The sequence below is a fragment of the Lonchura striata genome, chromosome 1A (genome assembly GCF_050655825.1).
Source record: "Lonchura striata isolate lonStrDom1 chromosome 1A, ASM5065582v1, whole genome shotgun sequence".
Lineage (NCBI taxonomy): Eukaryota > Metazoa > Chordata > Aves > Passeriformes > Estrildidae > Lonchura > Lonchura striata.
In genome coordinates, this window is record NC_140741.1 from 11791836 (window position 1) to 11816993 (window position 25158).

General features: G+C 38.9%; 1 protein-coding gene across 8 annotated transcripts in view; it reads right to left on the minus strand.

The window, feature by feature from the left end:
* Positions 1-1307: 1307 nt before the first annotated feature.
* The window catches only part of PIK3C2G (phosphatidylinositol-4-phosphate 3-kinase catalytic subunit type 2 gamma), a 202202-nt gene continuing 178351 nt past the window's right edge, over positions 1308-25158 (minus strand). For 4 of the 8 annotated variants that reach the window (XM_085569567.1, XM_085569568.1, XM_085569569.1 and 1 more), the window contains 2 exons: positions 24194-24288; positions 2150-8037 (listed from right to left, as the gene is read on the minus strand). In XM_085569567.1, coding sequence (XP_085425693.1) covers positions 7726-8037; positions 24194-24288 — 407 coding nt within the window. In that variant the 3' untranslated portion in view covers positions 2150-7725. The other 4 variants (XR_014952120.1, XM_085569570.1, XM_021535187.4 and 1 more) reach the window with 2 other exon arrangements.

Consider the following 25158-nt stretch of genomic DNA (forward strand, 5'->3'; position numbering starts at 1 on the left):
TGCCTACCGGATTTATCAGTGTACATCATGCCCATAAGACACAATTTTCCCATTTTCCTTTCAGAACTGAAGTATTATTGGCCTTCCACAGGACTACAGTTACATAACTAATGTTACTCAAATATTTTTTTTTTTATAAAAAGGATGTTATATTGACAAGTTTCTTAAGCTTGCAGACAGTTCTGATAATACATTGTAATGCTCTTTTTATTTATTGCTATTCTAATGCTGTTTTATTTAATGTTGCTCTAAGATGGAAAATCAGGGCATGTGGTAAACAAGAATTAGAAAATGTCACAGGAAATAACACTGTTAGAAAATTGCATTATAGTTTTAATAAGGAAACTTAGACAGCAGACTGAGAGTAATCTAAAATCAATATTAAACTGTAAGGTCAGGTAATTTTATAACTTTGTAAGCTGGTCTCAGTGTGTTTTCTGTGCTTGAATGACAAGGCACTTGATTTGTTTCCCAGGAGAGCCTATAGCATAAAATTTTGGTGTCCTGATCTTTGTAGTGATGACATTCTGTGTGCCAGTCATTGTCCCTTGCATGTGGTAAATATTTTACAGTTTCTTACAGCTCTGAATAGACTAATAATATTAATATTCAAACAGAGTTCTCCTCACCTCCCCTTACTGAGGAGGATCTTTGTACACCAGTTTGACTGGGGAAAGAATTTTCAGATAAAACCTGAACAAGTCCATTGGTTTGATGCTGAGAAAAAATCCAGTTTATTTAATTTCCTAACTAACACTCCAAGTCCCACTTCAGGAGCTTTATAGAGCTTTATATTCTGAAGACTGATGTAAGTGTCCTTTGGGAGAAGAAGGCAATTACCTTCACTTCTGGGATTATTATGCCTCTGTTGACCACTTTTCCACCTGGTAGGACAAATGTCAGGTCTGTCCAGTATATGGCAACTTAAAATTTACAGCAGATTAGATCACAAATCAACATATCTGCTGTGCCTTAAAAATGTGCCCCTGGCCCTGGAAAGGTTTATTTACATGGTCAGTGGGTCTGCAATAATGGACAGTTCACTGTGGCTGCTCACATGCCAAATTCTTAAAGATATGCTTAAGTGCTTCCTCAAATAAGAGGGAAACAGAGCCCATAATTAGCATTTGTGAAGTTAAAGGAACCACTAATGTTCATTATTTACTTTATAAACATATATTTTATAGCTCTGAGGTCTGTTCAAAGTCATGTATTGACTTGAACCCCTTATGCAGCATGTGGGAAGACTGCGGAACAAATATTTGTGGTATCATGATCTTAAATAAATCCCTCACTGAAAGCACACATTCAATATATTCTCTTTATTCATGAACATTAGCTTTTCTCTTCTTTCTTCACACCAATGATCAGTTATATCTGCCTCTTAGATGTCAGAATAAAAGAAACAATGACATAGATCATTGACAAATGAATATCCTGGATTAAATGTTAGATTGCATCAAAACTTTTAAAGTTCTTAAAAAAACAAAGTATTGATTGGGTAAGATTTAATGTGAAATTTGCTGGACATCTGAAATATATTGGCAGGGAACCATCCCATGGTTTTCTGGTGACTTCATCACAATAAAGTGATGATAAATCACACCATTATCAGCATTGTTCCAACACAGTCAGTGAAATGAATGGGCAAAGAATGAGCCCCCACACACTGATGTGTACAGAATTCAGTTTTTTTACAGCACTATTTAATATTAACAAAACTAAGCCCTTCATTGCTGTCATAAGAACTTTCTGTGTGTTGCCACAAGTCCTTAGCATGTGATTCTTTAACCTCACACTGTCAGGAATCTGTGGCAGGAAGATGGTAGCACTTTTAAGACAATAGCCTTATGGTTAGAAATGTTAGGATATGTGCTCAGCAGATGATTGCCTATTCTCAAGGGCAACTGAGTCAAAACGTACCGTGGGAAATGGGACAGACAAACATTAGTGGGCAAATAATTGAATCATCTTGGAGAACATTTAAATTACACTGTTTCCCAGTGGGTACCACTTTTCTTCATTTAACTGGACACTGCTCAGCTGAATGTTAACAGCTCCCACAAATGTTCCTTTGCTTTTCACAACAAGCTTCAGTACACGGCCTTGGAGCTCTGCGACTCTGTCATAGACAATCTGAAATCATATATATAGTGAAACAGAAAGAAACATACAACTTTGTTAATCTATTTGACAGGCAAAGCACTTCAATGCAGCATTCAGGATGATGATTAATCCATCTTTGTGATAGTTGCTTTAAACTTCCATCCAGAATAGTAAGTTATTAACCATGAGCCAAATTCACTTAACTCAGTAAATTTATCTCAGAAATACATTTGACCTTATCTAGTTTGTATAAAGAGATTCTACCTTAGAATCACAAGCTTAGGCTCGTAAGATCTGATTATTTTAAAATAAATATTATTTCAAAGCATTACATTTTATAATATTATTATATAATATATATAATTATATATATTATATAACTATTAGATACATATAATATATAATATATATGATACTATCTACTATTTATCAAATACATATAATTTTATATAGTATATATGTTATATATAATATATTTTATATATCATAATAGTATATATTAATTATTAAAATTATTACTTTAAAATAAATCTGGAACCTGTCTTGAACAATGCTTGAGAGAAAAAAAAATCAGTATTCATAATTTTCCCTGTGAAAACTGGAAAAGATTGGACCCAGTTTAGCAAATGGAAGTTACTAAATTTAGATGTTTCTGATACCCCAGAAGTGCTGTTGATACTTCTCAAAATAAGTGAGACAGTAGTTTAGCATCTCTTAAAAAATTACTAATGCCTATAGATTTAAAATAGCTTTTAAATTACCTTATTACTGTGAGAGCACACAGGGATTAAGTATGAAATTATAATGGTGTACTTTTTGAATTTAAAATACCGTAAACAATCTGGAGCAATAGCCTAATAAGATTCAGCTGCACTCAGAACAGATTCCCATGCTTCAGTCTCTGCATCAATACAAAACTGCTGAGTGAACTGCCTGTGAGCTGATAAAATGTGAGGGATTGCTCTCAGTGCAGGTCTGAAAGGTAAGATCCCTTAAGAGAAGTCAAATTAAATCTAAAATTTGTATGGCTGGAAATGTTCTTGCAATTTTAGTTGCACTGGAAAAAAATGCTTTAAATTTTAATCTCTCTGTGCTGTTTGAAAAGCAAATGTGTTACAGTGAGCTCATGGGCACTCTATTTCCCCTTCCCTGGGACCCTGTGACTGATCAAGATAACCCTGGACCCCTCCTTCCTGCCCCAACGGTGTTGGCGGAGAGCCAGGGAAGCCCACCCTGTCCAAAGTCTATATAGACCCCTGACATTTCCTGTTCGTCCTCTTTGCCCCGCTCTCCACATGGACACCACAGAATAAAGAGAGCTGAACCAACATATATTGGGGTAAGAGCCTCTTTTGGAAATCTTCACCATCTCCTGATATTCCTCCCTTCACAGCCTGCTTACCTCTGAGCTAGCCTAGGATATTTTCGGGGGCTGTGCGGGGGGCTGGGGGGGGACATCACAAATGTGGTGACATTCTCTCACTTCAGGAGAATGGGAAACTGAAGCTACCTAAAAGGCATTTGACTGCTTGGATTTTGCACGGAATCTGTACCTAAGGCACTGCTGAGGAGCAGGAAAGGCAGACTCAGCCCCTCTAGCTTGGATCTCTGTGGGTTGGACTGATGACCCTATTGTAAATGCAGGCAAACCCAATGGGAAGAAATGATGATGTCTAACTCAATTCAGCAGGCTGAATTATTCTTTATTATAACTATGCTAAAATACATTAATATACTATCCTACCTACTACTTTCTCTGACTCTAACGCAACTTGTGGCCCTCTCTTGAGAGTCCAGCCCCAGGTGGGTTGGATTGGCCATCAGGCTCAAACAATCCTCACCAGAATCCAACCAAGCACTCACTCCAGGTAAACAATTCTCCAGAAATATTCCACATAGGAAAAACAAGGAGCAGAAATAGAAATTGTTTTCTCTTTCATTTCTCTCTGTGCACCTCTATGAAAAATCCTGAGAGGGAGAGAAATGTTCTTGCCACATGACCCCTCTCTGGACTTCCACTTGCAACTGCAGGAATTTCACAGGGGGCATGTAATGCACATGACACCAGGCAACCCTCACAAAAGCACCAACAAGACCAAGATAGCTCTTACTAGGGGTTTAACATTTTCTTTTCCATTTAGAAACCTTTGGAAATAATAGTTTGGGATGGCTGTCATGAAATCTGCACCTAGTGCTTTTTGGTTTTCATGTTTATTGTGCCTATTTTGCCAAATTGTCTGTGAATTACAAATTTCACAGTTTCTCTTTCACTCACCAAAATAAAAGTGAGATGATGAAGAAAATCTGAAAAGCAAGGACACAGTAAGCATAATATGATTTAGAATAAATCTGTGATCTGACACTGAGGCAATGCTAATGTTACCAAAAGAAGCTGCCTTGTTTCTTTGCCAATACATTTAAGGTACCAGCTGTTGCTTTAAATCACCAAAAACTACACATATAAGCTGTAAATTCTAAGAAACCTAACTGGGATAATGAACAATTTTCAGTCTTTGGCCAAAAATAGGCTTTTATCTTTGAACAATGACAGACTTTTACAGTACAGGGTGAGTGGTTTTCAAATGATCCCAGTAAACTCTTTCTAAAATGGTTTTGCAAATTCAGCTGGAGTAAGGTATACATTATCATCACGATGTAGGGACAGAAGAAAGGTCTGGAGAAGGCTGAATTAGGGTGTGGATAAAACAAATGCCACCTGCCAGAATTTGGGAATGGTTAAATCCTGAAATGATTGTGCACTGAGAATATTTGCCAGCCTTTTACACAGATAGATCCGATGGAGGTGAGTTATATGTGGCCATGCAGCAAATCAGTGGGACAGTTAGGGCTGGAATTCAACTATTCCTGGCTCCAAAACCAGAAACTCTGTTGACCTACAGGAGTCTAATGACATTTTAATCACAAATGAAGGACAGTTGCTTCTCCTTAGGTAGCCATGGCACAGTTCCTAGATTTGGTAATTAATGCAAGGTAGCTTTGATGCATGGTGCTGGAGGGTCCCTGGTGCAGTTCCCCTCCTCCCCTTCCATCAGACTGGCTGGGCCTGCCTTCATTTTCTCTTTGTATTCCATTTCTCTGTGTTACTCTTCTTCTCCACCACCACTTCTTAATGCAATATAACATTAACTACCGTGAATGCCACAAATTCCAAAATCCAGATGCAGGCACAGGAGAAAAGAAGGATTTGTTTGCTAAAAGCAACTCCAAAACATTTGCTATAACTCATTTTATTGTCATCCCTCTTGGACTTCCGCATCTTTACTCTCACAGAGGAGTAAAAAACAAACATAAAAAGCAGCTTTGCAAGGTTGATAATTTGCTGTAGGCAGTCATAAGCAATAGAAGTACAAAACTAAAATCAAAAATACCCAAGAGAAGCACATTTCAGATTTTTCTCAGTCTGGAACAAAGAAGGAAATTAATATACAGCTTCCTTCTAGCCATTTGGCTTTAATAAAAACTTATGAACTCATAAAAAAAGCTACTACATTTCTGTACGCAGTGTTTTGGACAGTAACTAACTTAAGAGACAGCTGATTTATATTTTTAGTAGTTTTTCTTCCCTGGGGCGGCTTCTGCCTCAGTCTACCAGCCTTGGACAAAAAATGCATCCAGAATGACATCACATATGGAGGAGCAGAGCTGCTAAAGCACAGGCATTGGGTTGGAAATGGCCAAGTTCAATGGAACCATATGTCCCCACTGTGATTAGCACTTCCCAGTGAAAAAGTCTGAGCATCTGGGAAGAAGGCTCTCAGTTTTGATTAAGGACATTAAAGTTATCACAGAATTTCTTTTAATGGCACTGGAATACTCGTGAACCACAATTAAATTTCCTCCCAGTGACTACTGACTGACTGCAGACAGGATTTTGGATTTCATTGCATTCAAAGGAATCTAAGAACAATTTGAAAGATAATTGTCTTCCAATGTTGCTGGCTGGCTCTTATTTGTTGTCCATTTTGGATACCTTACAATGAATGTTATGATATAATCACATTATCTTCCTTTGCTTTAAATAGCCTTTAAATGTAGAGCAATTTCTTTAGACAGATTATTTAGATTCATTCCACTCTGATAGCAAAAAAAGAAGGAAAGAACAAAAAAAAAAAAAAAAAAAAAAAAAAAAAAAGCCTATTTCCTTGTTATTCCACTGCAGTACTGTGGGGAAGGAAATTTGCCTCATCTGTGAGCAGCAATACTACTCCAGGAGCTTTCTTAGAGAAGCTGGAAGTCATCAGTGTAAGCAGACAACTTTTGTAATTAACAGATGTGGGAAAAGGGAAATATTAGAACTCCAGGAGTGAGAAACTAAGAGATAAGCACTCAGACTCTGCTGACTAACCTAAGCTTTATCATGTCTTATCTATGAGACAGGGTGGAGTGGTAATATTTCCATGCCTTCTACTTTACAGCCTGCTGAAGGAGCATTTGTAAATTACTTTGAGATCTTTAGGAGATTTGTTACATGTAATAATTATAATCTCCAATCCCACCTAGTGTTTCAATCTCATCTGCCCTTACAAATGAACACAGTTTATACCACTTCCCATTCTGCCATAAATGTTTCTCCATATAAATGTTTCCTTTCACCCCAGAGGCATGAGCACTTCAGTGGTGTGTGAAATAATCATATATAGCTGTGAACTGATGGCATTTTAACATAAAAAGAGCCTGGCTATTTATTCTTGTGTTATAATTTAGGACAGTGACAACCAATTTTCAAATGTTAATTTGAATAACAGGATCCATTAAATTAATACTTTTCATGCTATTCTGCATATCTGCATTCAGAACTGCTGGGTTATGGTGCAATGATGCTTGGCCTCATTTGGCTAACATGTAACTCTGGTTATAGGGTAAGACAGAGCACTGTGAAAAATCCAACTGCTTTCCTGAAGAGAGAGACATAAAAGATGCTTCACTTCTGAGAAATGCAAAACAGACAGTTGTCCCCATTTCTGGTTCAGCTTATGATACATTCCTCCTTTCTGGTCATCCTCATTGCAACAGCTCTAAAAATGCTGTATTGTTGTTTTATTTCAAGAGTGGGCAAAGCAAATAAAACAAGTTGCACCTGTTTGGGTTGTGGGTGGCCTGGGAAGCAGCTCTGCAGAGAAGGAGCTGGGGGTTCTGGTGGACAACAGCTGTCTATGAACCTGCATCCTCATGGCCAAAAAGTGTTCCTGGGGTGCATTAGGAAAAGCACTGACAGCAGGCTGAGGGAGATGATCCTGCCTCTAGTCAGCCCCAGGGAGGCACATCTGGAGTGCTGTGTCCAGTTCTGGGCTCAACAGACCCAGGAAAGCAGGGAACTGCTGGAGTGAGTCCAGTGAAAGGCTGAGGAGATAATGGGGGACTGGAGCATCTCATGAGAGAAAGCTGAGTGAGCTGGGCCTGCTCACCCTGGAAAAGAGACAGCTGAGAGGGGGCCTCATCCATGTCTGTCAGTTCCCACAGGAAGAGCTCAGGGGATGCACCAGGCTCTGCTCTATGGGGCCCAGAAATGGGACAAGAGGCAACAGGAGAACATCATACCCAGGAAGTTTCACCTGAACATGGGGAAGAACTTCCTTGTGCAGTGATTGAGCAGATTGTTCAGAGTGGGTGTGGAGTCTCCCTCACTGAGATATCCCATCTGGACACACTGCTGTGCCATGTGCTCTGGAATGACCCTGCTGGAGCGGGGTGGTAGCACAGATGCCCACTGTGGGCCCTTCCAGCCTGAGCCATTCCATGATTCTGTGAAACAAGAAAGTGTGGAAGAAAGTGGAGGGTACTCACAAGTTCATTGTAAGTAGGGTCAGAACCTTTTGGAGCTGTTCTTGTTTTCCTTCGACTGACCTCGCAAGGGTCTGGCAGAAGATAAAATTCAGCATGTGCACTTGGGGCAGAGCCATCTGGGAGGTGCTGGAAAACAAGGAGGTCACAAATATGAATGTCCATGTTCCAGCAAAGAAAACAAATAAAAAAGTACCCCACATGAAATCTGGGCTTTTAGCAGACACAGAAACATGTTATATTCTCAGTATTCTCTGGGCTAAATTGGAATGCTGGTGAAAGAACAAGAATTATTAGAATTCAGCTTAAAATGGAATCAGGAAAATAAAAATTAAATCATACAGAGACAAGGTAAAATTGTCTATCTTTAATATTTATATTCTGATGGAAAAACACTTAAGCCTCAATCTACTGTAACTCATCTTAATCTGATACTAAATCTGGCCTTTCCACTTTCCAGAGCAAGCCACAGAAACCGTATTTTAGACAGTAAGCTCCTATTGATTTTAACCCCTAAGCATTCATGGAGAAAAACAATTGTTTCTAAGGGTGTTTTGTAAAACATATTACTATAGAAGAGTCAGGAGCATTTCCTGCAGCAGTATGGGCAGAACAAGATTCTTATAAGAGCCTTTCCCATCTCACCCATCACACAGCTGCAATCTCTCTTTAATTTTCCAGTTCAGGTTACTGAATGATATTCCAGATATTCCATTTTATATGGTAGCAACTCGAGATCAGAGACAATCTATTAACCAGGCTCAGTCATCAGCCAGTGCTGGTGGGTGGAGAATTTTTTGATAACTTCTGAGGAGCTCTAAAGTTATTCCTAAAGCAGCATTACAATCACTCAGAAAACACATTGTATTACTTGAGGCTTGGAAAGAACACACAAGAAACATAAAAATGAAAAACTATGGAGCAGACGTCCTGCCAGCACCTGTCACTTAATGCTTGGCTTATAACTGAATACAAACCCTTGTGTTGGTTACACAGTATACAGTCAGAAAGCACAAAATGGGGCATAATATCAGTAATTGTAATAATATAATCAGCATTTTAGACAGGAATTTTACCTGTCAGCTCCCAGGCAATCCAAGACAGGATGCAAATAAGAATACAGGCAAAAAAGAAGAGAACTTAAAACATTTGGAACCCATGAACCCAGAGGATTATACAGGCACTTGCATTTATATCCCCTGCTGTAATTTTACACCTGGCTCTGAATGAAGTAATTTCTCAGATTTTGATTATTCACAATATGTGTCTGGAAATGTGGGGCTTTCTACAGTATTATCAACAACATATCCCTAGGACAGAAGAAACTGCAGTCTCCTAGCAATAAATAACTTCTCTATTGGGAAGAAAAACAGTGCTTGCATGTGTGAACAACCAGTTCTTGCACAACAAACCTCTGTTTTTTTGTTATCTGAAATGATCCTTCAAGGCAAATGATGTGGTCAACTGCAAAGCTCATTACTGCTATCATTAACACCACACAGCATCAAAGGATGCCCCACTCAAACCATTATGTATTGTCAGCACTATGGGAGTGATTAATATTCCTACTGCTAAGTTCCCCAAAGCACATCTGATTTAAAATACCCATGGGATTGAGCTGGATGAGATTCAATGGCCAACATAAGAGAGACATTAAAGGGCAGTGGAACACAAGGGTATGGGTTGCCACATTGTTAATGCAGGATATATTTACATTTATTTACAATTTACACTGTCCACTTGAAAGCCCATCTCTGTTGATCTAGGACTGTACTAAAACTTCATCTGAGCATTGCAAATAACAGTAAACTGAGCATCTCTTAAAAATCAGGAGGGAGAATGAAATACAGCCTGAAGTACCAGTCCAAGCAATCAGGATTACACCTAAATGCAATCCAGCTCTTCACTTCCCAATGAATAGGTAACCATCACTGCAACTTGAAGGTCAACTGATTTTAGTTGTTTCAGACAAAGAAAGGAACCAGGCTGAGGTGACAGGCTCCAAAGGTAATGTGGTTTGACAGGACCTGGGTGTCCAGAAGTGATTAACTGTCCAGAGGTGATTAACTGAAAAGAAGTCACATAAAATTGTCACTATGCCTTTGAGCTTTGTCATGTTAACTTACCTTCAGCCAACTAACCTTCCCCTGTCAGCTGATTCCTCCCAAAATTTAAGGAAGGCACTTTGCAGCAGTGTTTTGGCTGTATGAGATGGACTGAGAACTACTTCTTCACTATCCCTCTAAATATCAATAAATTCATGTTGAAAGAGGTGAGGGGGAGGAGAGGGTCAAGAGAGAAAATTAAAAAAGAGAACATTTCAGCCATTCAGACGGGAAACCTCAAGGGGAGAGCTGCTGCTCTGGGATATTTCAGAGCTGAAATAAAGCCACTTTTCATGAATAGTAGCAATCAGCAGTCAGACTGTTAGAGGTAATTTGATGTGCAGCCACTTGAATTCTAAGTAGACATCATAGTTCTGATTGTTGGTTTTTTCTCCCCAAGTTTACAGGCGACATTTTTCCCCTTCCTCTTCCCTTGTTGAGGAAAGGCAAACAGGCCACTCCAAACCCCACTGCTGTCCTAATTCTCCATCTGCAGTGGCACTGTTATGCCATCAAACAATCAAAAATGCTTCAGCTGAGCACTCTTCCAGCCAGATCAGGTGTTCCACTTCTCAGCTGCCCTCCCCTGACTCCTAACACGACACAATCCATCTAATGAAGGACTCCAACTGTTAGAAAGCCTCTGTCCCACCACGCACTAATAATTCAAAACTACAGATGAAGAATAGTTTTAAACCAGCCCCAGCCCTACAAAAGCAGAGTGTGGGGAGCTTGTGTGACGAGTTTATGCTGGTTTCTCTTTTGATTGGCACAAGAGCTGAATTTCTTTTCCTGTGAAGAGCCTGCTTAACCACAGGATTTCTTGAGGCAAGACTTGCAGAGGAAAGAGTTGTACTTTGCTAAACACTTCCTAGCAGGAGCAAGGAGTGATAGTGGCAGTTTGGCTGTAATAATGCAAAAAACAAGACTGGGATTAACATGGCAAAAATCTCTTTTTAAATCATAAATAGGTGGAATTTGAAGTAAGGTGTTTTATTAAGACAGCTGACATAATAGGCAAAAACCCCCAAGTTTTGGGGAAACGAATCCTTTTCCAGGATTTTATGAGTCGAGCACTGAAATAAAGGAGAATAGAGAATAAAGGAAAATGGGGAAAACATCAGGAAAACTGGAAGAAACATCAGAAATATTTTTTAAATTAAGGATTATGACTTCTTTCATATTACAGTATCACATTTAGTGATCCCTTCTAACTCAGACTGCACTGGCTTATTTATAAATTTAGGTAAACATGAGGAATACCTGACCAAAACCACACAATCCCAGATGGGGTTGGGCTGGAAGGATCCACAGTGGTCATCTGGCCTCACCTCCCTGCTCAGGCAGGGTCACCCCAGAGCACATGGCACAGGATTGTGTCCAGACGGTTCTGGAACATCTCCAGGGAGGGATTCTCCACACCCTCTCTGGGAAATCTGCTCCAGTGCGTGGTCACCCACAGAGGAAACAAATTCTTCCCCATATTCAGGTGAAATTTCTCTCTTTGCACCGAAGAGTACCTGCTCTGGTGAGTTAATTACAGAAACAGAGCAAGATTTCTAGCAGGTTCATAAGTAGTTCTGAAATCCAGCAAACCCTCTCTTTGTTATTATTAAAGGATTAAATAAACCTCACTGATTTCTGTCCATAGTCCAGGCCAGGTGAAAAAAAAAAATCAAAGGGTACCTTGGGAAAGCCATTTTGCACTTTACTCTGCAAAACCTTTATAGCTTGAATGCACTTGTGATCAAGCAAACAGAAAAAGCTTAAAGTTTTAAATTGAGTTCTATTTGTGTTTAATTCTGTAGTCATTTTGTTAACCCCCCAAAAAAGGGATTTTTACTTCCTTCAAAAGAAGTTACTCCCAATTTAAATTGCTGTCTTAAATCTTTTATTGTGTTTGCTTGCAAATAAATCCAAGCTATAAAAATCTGTAAGGCTGTGAAGGTATAAAACCAAGCTCCCAACAAAAAATGCCATAGGTTCTCTTGATATGCTTAGGGACAAAAAAACCCCCACAAAATTCCCCAGTGTTTTTGATCTGCCAATAAAAAAAATCTGAATTTAGAAGTTGTCCCAAATTTAATTTAGAAACTGACTATTTTCTTTCTTCTAGTACAACCAAGTGATGATTGAACTATTTTCTCAGAGAATGACCAGCCTACTTGACCTTGATAATGACAGATGTTTTTAATTGCCTGTATTCATGTTAAAAAATTATTTTACTTTAGAAATGTTATTTTCTTCTAAAGTCAGGCAGAAGCTGGTGAAAATATTTAAGAATTAGGGAGAATGAGGGAGAGAAAATAATACTCTAGATGTACTTCTTTCCATATCTCTAATTCAATACTGGAAATCTAACATTCACAGCCTGTATCTGTTATGACTGTGTTCCATTTTCCACTCCAGTTTTATTTTCCAAAGCCAAAAAATGTTGTTTTTGGAAAATAACAAAAAAAAAATATTTGCTTACAGAGACCCACACAGATGTGTTACATCCTATATAATTTAATTTTAAATATAGTAGATGTGTCTGGGAAATAATGGACAAAATTAAATTAATTTTTCCACAAGAAATATGTTATCCTAATGACTTTTCTCCCCTGATCATTATTAATGATCCACAACTCTCCTAACCCAAGGATTCTTTGTTAGCATTACTATAGGTATAACTACTTCAAAATTTGCCATCTATTCAACTATTTGGTGATTTAGCATCCAATATGAATATTGAGCCATTCTCATATGATTTAAAAAATACTCATTTTAAAGATAATTTATTGTAAAACTTTTTAAAACTCACATCTTCCTAAGTGACATAAATTTTCCTTTTAGGTGGGTTTTGCCTCAAATTTAAACATGTCATTAGTTACTGTTAGCGTTAGATATGCAGATCACCTTTTGTCCTAGAGAGGAACAGACTGATGGCTCCTGAACATTTGATAGTTCCAGCTGCTGTTCTCTTTTTCCCATTTTTCACTTTCAACAATCCTGACAGTAAAAACTAATGATCAACTAACTTGTATTAACTAATGACATCTTTCCTCCTCTATAAATAACTACTTTTATTCCCAAAAAATAATTTACTTGACATTTTTAAATCTCGGTTTCTCTCTTCCTTTTCTCCAATGGAAAAAAAATAAAAATAAGAAGGTATCCAGGCATTAGAAAGACTCCCATTTCAGCTACTGCCCTCAAATAAAAATATTTCACTTTGTCCTGTAGTTCTTTTAGACTTCCTATCCTTTACCATCCTTATGTTCTCTTACATACATTGCTGTGAGAATTTATTTACATGGTAAAGAAAGGACTACAAAATATTCCTTAATTGTTAATATTGAGATATCCATACATCTTTTGAAAGCAAACCATTACAGCAAGTGATTAGGAAAAAACTTCAACAAGACAAAATGTCTATATATTATGTGTAGACATTAGGTGGATTTGATTATTATCCAATAAAGAAGGATTAGGAAAAAATCCATGGAAGAAATCATCCTTGCATTGCAGTAACCTTTGTAAATTACTGGCTGGCTCTAGACTAAATTAAAACCAGTGAGGAATGTGGAGGAGCCATCACTGCTGCTGTTTCCCACTTAATCTCAGCAGAGGAAGGCTAAACCCTGTCTTTCATATCTGCATTTTAATTAGCAAACACAGCCTCTGCCTTAGGAAAAAGAGAACATCCTCTGGGCTCCTTCTAAGCTTAAATAGCTGAGAAATTAGTATTACAAAGCAAGGCGTTCCTTCAAAAGCAGATTAATTCTATATAAATCTCAGGAAAAAGGGGATTGCTGTGTGAATGGGTGGTTGTGTTGTGGCCACCTGTAGTATTGCACTACTAAGGCACAAAATAGCTAACTATTTTTTGTTACAAGGTCTTTTAAGGTTAAACTACCTAATTAAGAAATGATACTTAAATTATTTTCACTTTTAATTTAATAACTAACTACTCAAAGTCCTCAATGCTGACTTTTCTGCCTAATTACAAGATATTACTTAAACTTATGGAGAAGAAGGAAGAAGGTAAAGAAGGACTAGGCTCTGTTTTAAAACTATAGATTACTATTTTCTAAAACCCCAAACTCTAAGTTTTCTACTTTGTGATATGATATACTTCTAATCAACGACACACTTGTAATTTTAACTCTAATAATTAATTTTGGAAGCTTTTTTCATGGCCTCAGGTCAAATGCAGTGCTTGCTTGGGAGTCAGAGTCTGTATGCACAGAAAGTCTAAAATTCTCAGCATCCAGGACTCCAACAGCTTCCCAAATCCTAATGTGGTATCCAAGACCCTTCCTTGTTCTTCCTTTGAGCTCTGCATATCCCAAAGCATGAACACCTCTACTCTACCCTGCTACTGAGCTTTTCATTTCCCTCTCACTGAATATCCCCAAATTGCTTCAAAGGAAATTAAAAATAAAATCCTATTTACAGCAATTAAATATTATTATTATTATATATATAATATAATATATATAATATATATATAAAATATATATTTTATAATAATAAAATTATTAAATAATAATTAGAGAAGATAATTTACTCCACCACTGCAGTGCACCCTGAACTGTCTCCTATTGGCAAGGAAAAACAGGAAGGCAACTGATCAAAAGTGATTGCACAAATATGGGATTTTTTTCCCCACAAACAACCAACATTTTCACCTAAAATTTGAAAATATTTAACTGCTTCTTTTCAAGAGCAGTTTAATTTTTTATTACATTTTCTGGTCCCAGTTTTTTGGGTATGTACATAAAGACAGAAGACACACTGACAGAGATCACTGCTGTGGAGGTCAGTGGCAAAGCAAGCAAAGAAGAAATTGCATTTATCTCAAGTTAATGCAGGGTAATAAAAACATTTTGCTGTCAGGGAAATTCTGTGTTACAGTGAGCTCATGGGCACTCTATTTCCCCTTCCCCGGGACCCTGTGACTGATCAAGATACCCCTGGACCCTCCTTCCTGCCCCAACGGTGTTGGCGGAGAGCCAGGGAAGCCCACCCTGTCCAAAGTCTAGATAAACCCCTGACATTTCCTGTTTGTCCTCTTTGCCCCACTCTCCACATGGACACCACAGAATAAAGAGAGCTGAACCAATATATTTTGGGATAAGAGCCTCTTTTGGAAATCTTTGCCATCTCCTGATATTCCTCCCCTCAAAGCCTCGGGTCTCTGGGCTAGCCTGATATTCAGGGGGCTGTGCGAGGCGGGGAACGTCAATTCTGGAAAGCAATTTTTTTTTTTTTTGAGCAGGTGTTTTTTACCTTTTGGAAATCTGGCAGTGTCCGTGGAGTGAGCCTCCAGATGGCTTTGTCATTTACCATGCTAAAAATGCAAAGATGCTCTATCCACATTATTGATGTGAATATCCAAATATAGCTTATGTCCAATACCTTCAGCATCCTCATCAACCTGCCTGTAGCAGAGGGGCCAGGACTGGAGCAGCCTGGCTGTAACAGCTGGTTATGCAGCATTCCTGAGGTGGACAACTGTGCTGGAAAAATAAGGTTAGAGCTGTCCTGAGACACAACATTTCTAAAGAGTGAACCAACAACCAACCCTATCCAAGGTGTCCTGGCTGTCAAATGGGAAAAAAAATATCCCTGTCAAGGAGGGAGACCAGCGAGGGATTCATCCTGTCACATTGTGGACATCTGGTTTGGCTTGGTTAAATTGTCCCCACATTGGTGCCTGGCCTCAGCTGAGACAGATCCTGCTGCTTGTGTCACCACCAGTGACAAAAGGTGGGCATGGAGCTGAAATTAGAGGGAAAATGGTTCATTCTGGAATGACCCCTGGAGGCCAGGCAAGATAATTCACGGTATTCTAAACAGATTGATCAGACAGCTGATCCATCACAATGAGATGGAAATGTGATCCCAGCACATCATACAGGTAAGCACCTCGGTTTCAAGCTGATCCCAAGGCACAGAGACAGTGGGACTTTCAAAATGAACAGGAATTATTTGTTAAATCTTTAAAAAAAAATTTTGCAATTTTTTAATTTAAGGAGAAAATTCCAGAAAACAGAGTGGATCCCAAAAGACTCAAGAATTTCTAAGAATTATGAAAAATATTTCTGATCTGCTTCAGTCATTTAAGAGCAAAGCCCACTTATCTCTACTTAAAAGAAGTAAGTAAAATAAAAGTGAGGATACCCAGAAGGTCACATGGGTTTTCTCCCAAGCCTTTATTTCTATAGAGCTCTGAAACCAGAAAGTTGAAGAAATGCACTGAGATTTATCTCTGATGCCCCATTTAAAAACAATAATTTATTGTCCTGATGATCCAGAAGGATATCAGGACAGACACAATCCCAAATGAAATGGGGAAGAGTCTGTACAAGCGCAGTGTGTAGCTATCGTCTAAAACACGAACCTGCCTTTTAGAGACCCTTGGCAGTAGGCAAGGAGGACCAGAATTTCACTCCAGCAAGAAATGACATAACTTTGCATGTTTATGACTGTTTCTTAGCAAGCAACAAAGAAAAAGACATCACAGAATAGGTTGTGGCTGTACCAAACTCACTCAGAGCTTAACTCCAGCTCCTGAGTCTGACAAATTTCTGACCCTTAACTGATGCTTGGACTCTATTACTGTGTGTTCCATGTAGCACCATGTGGGCATAAAAAGTTACCAAGGCTGAAAGAATAATATAAAGCAAAAGTAGGAATGTATGGAATAAATATACAACTCTCAGTTAAAGATTTGAGCCAGAATCACACAGAAGTTGTTTTTTTTTTTTTTGGTTTTTTTTTTTTTTTTTCCCTGAAAGAAAAGGTAACATGTTCTAGCTTTCTGAACCACATGCTGCATTACTATTTTAAGACAATTAACTCCACTGGGTTTTTTTTTTTTTTAATTTTTTTTTTTTTTTTTTTTTTTTTGCATAGATGAGAGAAATCAAGGGTCAGGCATGCTTTAAAACTATATTATCCTGTTATCCTGTGGATAAGCATTGCTGGTGCATGCAAAGTGTAGAATGCAGAGAGTAGATTTCATGAGCAAGTCTCTGAAGCTTTTATCTCAAAATTACCACCAAGGCCATAAATAAAATAAATTCCATTGCTTTCAACCTTGTATTATTGTTGTGCTTGGAACATTTAATTTTCAGATGAATATTTAGTCACAGAGTCTATGACACTGCCTGAGATAAGAATGATCTTGTTTTGACCCTTAGAAACTTAGATCCCAGAACTTCTTCTTTTGAATAAAATACAAAGGAGAACAAATACTTAAGACAAATCCCCATTTCACTTTGCTTTTGAAATCAGTCAGGATTAAGAGCATTGCTGCCTGTTAGAGTTCATGGAAGGAAATTAGCCTTTAAGAAAAGAAACTCAAGAAAAGGCTGTTGTTCTGTTTCTATCTTTTTGCCACATACAAATTTTTTTTCTCTCCTTGCCTGGGCCCAGACAGTAACCGAATATAAAAATGTGTAGAGAAATAGTGAGATTGTGATTCTGCACTATTTTTTCTTCTCAATTTCTTAATTAGTTACAAAAGTCTGTATATGCCTATCTTTAATTTCTCCAACTGTACAATCTCCCTGCACTTTTCTTTCAATTATTCTGCAGCATGCCATCTTCCTGTGTAAGAAGGCATTTCATTATATGAGGCTTGCAATTTCTGCTCCTTAATTAGCTCTCATTATTTCTATTTATGCTTTTGCTCAATGTTCTTAATAATTCTTCTTGAATCTTCCTGTCTTCTCCCTTAATCATTTGCACAATTGACTCGTGTCCTTGTTAGTCTGCTCTTAACTAAGTTTTAGTAACAATAAATCACTCCTGAAGAATCAATCACTCCCCAGCAACCCTACTGAGAACTGTTCTTTGAACTTGTATTCTAGTTAAAAAAACATCCTGAGAGAAATAGTTTGCTATCAAAGCCTTATAAAGATGAAGTGCTTCATTTCTGCCCCACGACACCAGGATCTGGCCTTTCTCATTGGCATCTCTTGTAGCAACCTCATGTCTCACCATGGGTTTGTTTTATCTTCACATTACTGTGGGATATAGATCTCTCCCTCCTGAGGAAATATTTTTCATTTGTTGTAGGGTTCTGGAAATTACTTTTACTCACTTGATCTTGCTCTGCCTGCACTATTATTTTTAATGTTTTCTTCATTTGCAACCAGTGGCAAATCTAATTTCTGTTCACCTTCATCTCCCAGATCACTCATATTATTAAACAGAACTTGCTGTTATTTTGGTTTCTTTTTCCTTATTCAACACATATCAACTATGTAGGGAATTACTTATTTAAAAATGAGAAGTTAGGATTTAGAGCTGAGGCAGTACTGTGACAGATTAAAGGGTTTAACAAGAAATAATAACAGAACTTTCTGTACAACATATTTGTCAAACACCTTTCAAAACAAATATGTTTGAATCCAACAGTAATCCCCGTGCCACAAGAACAGACCGCATCTCTTTCCAATTTATACTACTGCTGAGTTGTAGTACCCTTTGTTTAGAGGTGTTCAGCTAATTTTCAGTCTCAAGAAGAACATAGCTTATCTGTACTAATTTCCTTTCACTTCAAAAGAATTTTCTATGAATATAAAATTAAATCCAAATTCTTCATAAGCTAGAGTCAGTACAAGAACTTTCTTCCCATGGCTTTTTATTTTGTTTTCCTGTGCCAGACTAAGGAGAACTTCATCTGAATGTTACCGCCCTCCATCAGCCAAGCTGCTGATTTTAATTCTGTCACTGATACTCTCTGGATAACTTTGTTCAGATCAAAGTGATTTTTTTTTTTCCCACTTGTTTTCCATCCCTTCCTTGCCTACCTGTGCCCCTCCATTCCAATCCCTGTTGGCTGCAGTGAGGAAAGCAGTACACATTCATAATATTCAGAAAGGATAATGTGGCTTTTTATTTCACTGCCAGGCACTGCGTTGTTGGCAGGTAGTATGTATTTTCCATTTATATCTATATCATGATAGTCATCAAGTGTAAAAGGTAGCGAGCCCATGGGAGGAATGATGGGAACCAACTGAGACTGAACAAAGATCCCCAACCCTTCCTCATCTCAAGCTGAGAGAAAACCCAGCAAAGGCAGCAGAGCATCTACCTGTATTGTAGGTGGGAACATCCCTATAATCCTGTGCTGCAGGCTTTGACTTCATCCCTTTGGATCTGGGAAAGATTGGCTGCTGGTTTTCAGCTTTTTTTTCTACCTCTTTTGAGGTTGGGATTGAGGTTCACATTCAGACTCAGGTGTTTATTGTTTCTTATCAATGTCACAGCCTCACAGCACTGAATTCTGCTGTCTTTCATTAAGGCACAAAATGGCCAACTATCTCTTGTTACAAGGTCTTTTAAGGCTGAACTATCCAATTAAGAAATGGCACCTAAATTATTTTCACTTTTAACCCAATAACTGATCACTCAAAGCTCACACTGTGGACTTTTCTGTCTGATTACACAATACCACTCAAACCCATGGAGAAGAAGGTGAAGAAGAAAGTGAAGAAGGACCAGCCTGCCCTAAAACCTCCATCTTGCTTCATATCTATTACTATATTCTATAACCCCAAACTCTAAGTTTTCCACCCTGTGATATTACACACTTCTAACCAAATACACACTCCCAGTCCCGGTGCTAGCAATCAATTTTGGAAGCCTTCTCCATGGCCTCAGGTCCCAATGCAGTGCTCTCCTGAGAGTCGAGTCACCACAGAAAGTCTAAAATTCTCAGCATCCAGAACTCAAAAAAGCGGCTCCCATCTTTTTGCCCAAAACATTTAAACCATTGCATTTCACAAACATTTTTGGAAGCAATTTGGACACAAAATGGAAAGAGGTTGGATGTCTGTGTAAGCCTAAAGCTGATTACTAATTCGTCACCCACATATCAGCTATCCCAGAATCATTAATCACCAGAAGTGGTACATGACAGCTTCAGAGCTTTTATGAAAGGAAAGCTGGAAGTACTTTTGCAAAGAACTGTAGGAGTTTATTTTTCTTCCAGAAAATTTTTCCCCTGTAAAATTGGTTCTGAATTCATCGCCCACGCATGCTTTCCTGAATTCTAGTAACATCTTACATTTACTGGCGTGAAGTTCAGGATAACTTGGCTTTGTTTCTCCTCCCCTCTACCCCTGAGGAGTTACTCTGTCCACGAGAAGTAATGGGCAAAAAACGTTTAGCAGTGAGGATTGAAAGTTTAGCCGCTTATCTAGGAAAACAGGGCATGCCTGAAGTCATGGCAATGAAATCAGTAGCAAAAGCAGGCTTGCTCCTGAGCCAGTGCTGAACCACAGTTCCCTTTGCTTCTCCATGAATCAAGCAAGGAAATACATGTTATAAACCCTTTTCTGGGTGTCAGCAGTGGCTATTCCTGTTGCGTCTGGGGTTTTTTTTTTTTTTGAGTGAGTGAGCCCACCAGCAGGTAGCCTGGCTGTTTCTGGCTGTGTGGAGCTAAACCAGATAAAGTCAGCCCTGTGTGAGACCTGGAGGGCTCTGGATATCTCCCATTCTCTGTGTTGGTAAATGAAGGTAAAACAGGACTGCACTGGAATATTACAAGTTCAAAATAGACCTGCATTTCAAGAAATCCATCCCCACATCTGCACAAGGCTACATTTTTAAGGAAGAGCAGCATTCCCCCTGTGCTCCTGTTTGTGCCTGCTCATGTTTGTCTGGGTATCGTGCTGCCACAATTGCACTATTCTCCTTCTAAGGTAACAAATCCTTTCAGAAGCCAAAGCAAACCTCCCCTGGGGCTCATTTATATCCCTTCTGAGACCACTTAATGCACTTTGCCAGGTACTGTGCTATTGTCTTTATAGAATAAGCCTGCCCTGTCTCACCCCTTCACCTGCCACATCCTCCAAGACTCCAGAGGCAAACCCTCCATGCCTCCAAGGTTTTCACCCCTACACAAATGTTTCCTTCTACCCTAGCCTCACTTTATTAAGGCAATATTGCCTGTAGTCCAGAAAAGTGCCCAGTGTGGCATTGTCTGCACTTGAGAGCAGCAATGCCCCAATAACCCGACTTCAAGTTATGTAATATACATATTTGGAAAATTGCATTTTCTTGGCATCATGGCTTTTGTATATTTGAAAATTGAATTTAAAGTTATTTTCTTCAGCAATCATGGTGATGCCATTCAAATCTTAAGTAGAAGCAGTGAGCCACCTGACTTACAGAATCTCAGGATTCAAATGAAACTGAATTGCTGAGGCAAATATTGAGACTGAAACATTTTTAGTATCTTATAAATATCTGTTTAACAGAACTTGTCTTCATTGTGCACCCACAGCCTTAAACTGTAGGCAAACATTACCAGCCAGTCTTAACTTCTCTGTGTTCAAACAGTTTCCTTGGCTGCAAGTTTTTCCTTAGTGAAAAAACATAGCTCTTTCTTTGCAGAAGGTTAGATTAGATTAATGATCCTTTCCAGTCACAAAATCCATAAGGCTGCTCTCTGCTGTTTGTCTCTGCAGAAATTTTGATAGAGTTTTCTTCAAGCAGGACTGGCTTTTTTTACACATGACTGAAATGTTGCAGCGGGGAGGGAGAGGACACTCTGAAGCTGATCCAGGGAGGAGAGTTGTGCATCTGCAGCAAATCTGGCATGTGTGGATGCATCAGATGCCAGGGGCCCTTGCATGCATCCACACTGACCAGTCCTCTGCCAAGTCTGCACCACCCCAGGGCTCTCTCCACTGATGCTGCATTTTTTTCTCTAAGACACACCACGTGAAAGGGCAAATTTCCTTCAGGAGAAATTCCTGCTAAGTTATAGCACTGCAGTCTTCTGGCTTCCTGCTTTAAAGAACCTGTGTGACACCTGAGAGTGGCTATAAAAAACACCAGCTCCTTAGGGAGTCTCTTGTGCATTATATATCAATATAGGATTTGCACAGCAGGATCTAGGTCTCCTATTAAAACTCTTAGAAGTAAACCCACAAAAAAACTAAATAAAATTTATTTATGGGGATCAAAAGTCTCGATCACAATTGCTGTCATCTGTGAAGCTCCAGTTGGGATTAATTTGGCCCACTACAATTATTTTTGTAACTGAACACATCATAAAATCTCTTTATAGAGATAAATTAAATAGGGAAGAGAAGAACAAAAATTATTTACTATAAATTATGAAATAAAACAAGATAGCAAAGTAATCTGTGCACAGATGAACCACTAAAATATAATTAGTGAGACTCTGCAAAAGACTGACTATACCTGAAATAGCTTTAACATGTCTTGAATAATAGATGATCTTGGCATACTTTTAAAATCCCTGTTCAGCTCAACCAAAAAAAAAAAAAAGAAGAGGAAAGGAAAGAAAAAGAAAAGAGAACACATTAGAAAGATTGATTTATATGGCTGGGAAGCTGAGAAGATCACTAATGGGATAAAGAACTTTCCTATTATAGGTTACTGGTCTGAAGGCAGTCCAGGATCACAGTACCCTGAAGCACTGTTTCATATTTCAGATCAGATAGAAAGGGATGGATGGCCAGGTGGAAGGAAGGAATTGGAAGCCCAGGATTTCAAGCCATGATTGCCTAAGTTAGGCTGCCACAACAATGACCTTATTTTAGAGTCATGAATCATTGTTAGCCTTGCTGAACAGGCTCCTACCACTTCTCTCCAAACCCACTGAAATGGTTTTGATTTAAATTACCTGATTTAAATTACCTATTTCAAAAGCAACACTGTAACTTCAAGTAGTACTGTCCCTTTCCATAATGAAGTGAACTGAGCCCTGGGTTTTATGTTTGCACTGCAGAGCTATCTATGCTGCAATTTACTATAATTTAATTAAATGGCTGGAACTTCCTAAGAACACAGTTAGGAGCCTACACACTTACAATGATGGAAACAAGGAGAAAGGAAGATTAATATCAACACCTGCAAATTGTTTGTGTGCATTTCCACATCACCTGCTAGAAGTCTCAAGGATATCATCAGCATGGCAATCACTTAAATATACCCCTCCCACCAATTAGAACTTTATCAGAAGTCATTTAGATTTAAAAAAGCTCAACAGAAAAAATAAAGAGGGTCTTCTGCTACATCCTGAAGGTAAAGTCTGTATAAATTGGACCTGTCAGCAGAGGCTGATCTCACTTGTCAAAGTGACACACAGGACATAGGAAACAGGCCTCGGACAGAGATGTATTGAATGTTATAGACCAGAATGGAGATCCTTGAATTGCAAATGAGAAGCCAGAGTGGCCAGCAGAGAACAGTCAGAGCTATGTAAGCCTCATGTGCCTCATACCACTAATTATACAATCAGCCTCATTTTGTTACTAGCTGGTGTTCACACAAGCCCCTCAGTTGGGCCCCATTTAGGAAAAGGGATTGCAATCCAGTTTGGGGTGAAGGTGGCACAGAGTGTACACTGAGAACCCACAATAGCTAATAGATGCTCTAATCTCCTAGCTAGACAAATAAAGGCTCTTTTGCCACAGCCATTGCTTGAGACGTGAGCCATGGGAATTCAAGGGCACATCTAGGCAGGGACTTCATTATGGAGTAGCCCACATGCTCCTCCAGTGAGAGATCACACTTCACACACAGCCCCAACTCCATCTCTGAAACCACCAATTCTCAGCAACCAATTCCACCTGCCTTGTGCTGCAGGAGCACTGCCAGCTTCCCCTGTCATAGCCTGGCTCCAGGAACTCTCAACATTTACCTCCCAGCCTCCTGACAGAGTTACAAAGCTGAGCATCATGCCTCCAAATGCCACTGCTCCTTAAAACACAGCACTACTCCCTCTGCTGAGCTCTCCCCTCTCCATAGACAGCTGGGCTGGACTGGAAAGAAATGTCTGGATAATCAATCCACAGTGCCAGGCTGACATGCTGCAAAAAGTCATGTTGCTGCACCATGCCTTCTGTCTGACTGCTATCAAAATGTGTCAGCTGAGAGGGCCAAAACAGAATCAAAATTGGTTTTCTTGGAAAAGGCCATTACCAGCCATTAAGGAAACCCAGTTCCTCTATCTGTCTCACACCTGGAACCATATTGAGTGAGCTCAAAGGGAAAAACCAATTGTGAAATCACGACAGAACAGCACTATCATTACTTTGAGCTGAAATTAGTTATCCCAGAAAGGCTGTTTGAAGATTAATGTTTTCACAGTGCTCTGCAAATGTAAGGACTTAGGAGTGACACATTCTGATAAAAATACTCACGAGGTTCCTCATGTGTTTCAGCATTATTGTCAGGCGGGTGTTCTCGTAGGATATGACCAGTTGTACTCCAGGCTTGTGACCAGCTGACTGAGGACCTAAAAAAGGCCAGACAGCTTGATTTTTTAGTTAACAGCTTAGAGGAAGAATAGCTTATTCTATAAAGACAATATCTGTAAAATATTGAAGTACACATAAGCTAACACATAAAAACCTGCTGTGTGCTTAAATCAGGGATAAAATTAGAAAACATGGATAATGAGTGTGATGGAAGAAAGTGGTCTGACATGCAGTGCTCATTTTCTTTCCTGTTTGTTAGCTGCCAGCGAGATTTTCTGTTTACTAATTGCCATCCATCTGAAATTCAGTGGGAAATTGATGCTTGAGTGACAAATAATTGGGGTAGGTTTTTTGGCAGTCAGTGATGACACTACTCACTATTGTTGCAGTTCTGACTAGTTAAAAACACTATAGTTTCTTTCCCAGTTCCCAAGAGAAAATAAAAAAAAAGAAAAAAGGGAAAAATGAGCAAGTTTCCTGACCAGTTCCAAAGCAAGTTAGAGAAGCAACATTATATATAAATTCTCCCTTCCTCATTCTGTACTTTATATGTTCCAGGCTGGTTTCATGCAACACATGGTTTTCATAGATTTTTCTACTAAGATGCACTTTAGGAGTTTGATATAATTTCCACTGGGAAAAAAACAAACAAACAAAAAACCAACCAAACAAACAAAAACATTTTTCATTTTCCAAGCAAGAAGAATCAGTCTCATAATATGGAAGAAATGACTAAGCAAATCCTGTTCCAGCTTTCTGCTGCAGGCTCTGAGCCAGCTGTCTTCACTGCCAAAAAGGTGAGTCCTTGAAGCTGGGTAAGTAATGTGGTTTACCTGCCCTGCAGAGACAAGCAGGGAAGCACAGCAGAGCAAAGATGCCTTTTACCACTGCAAATCAGGTAATGGTGA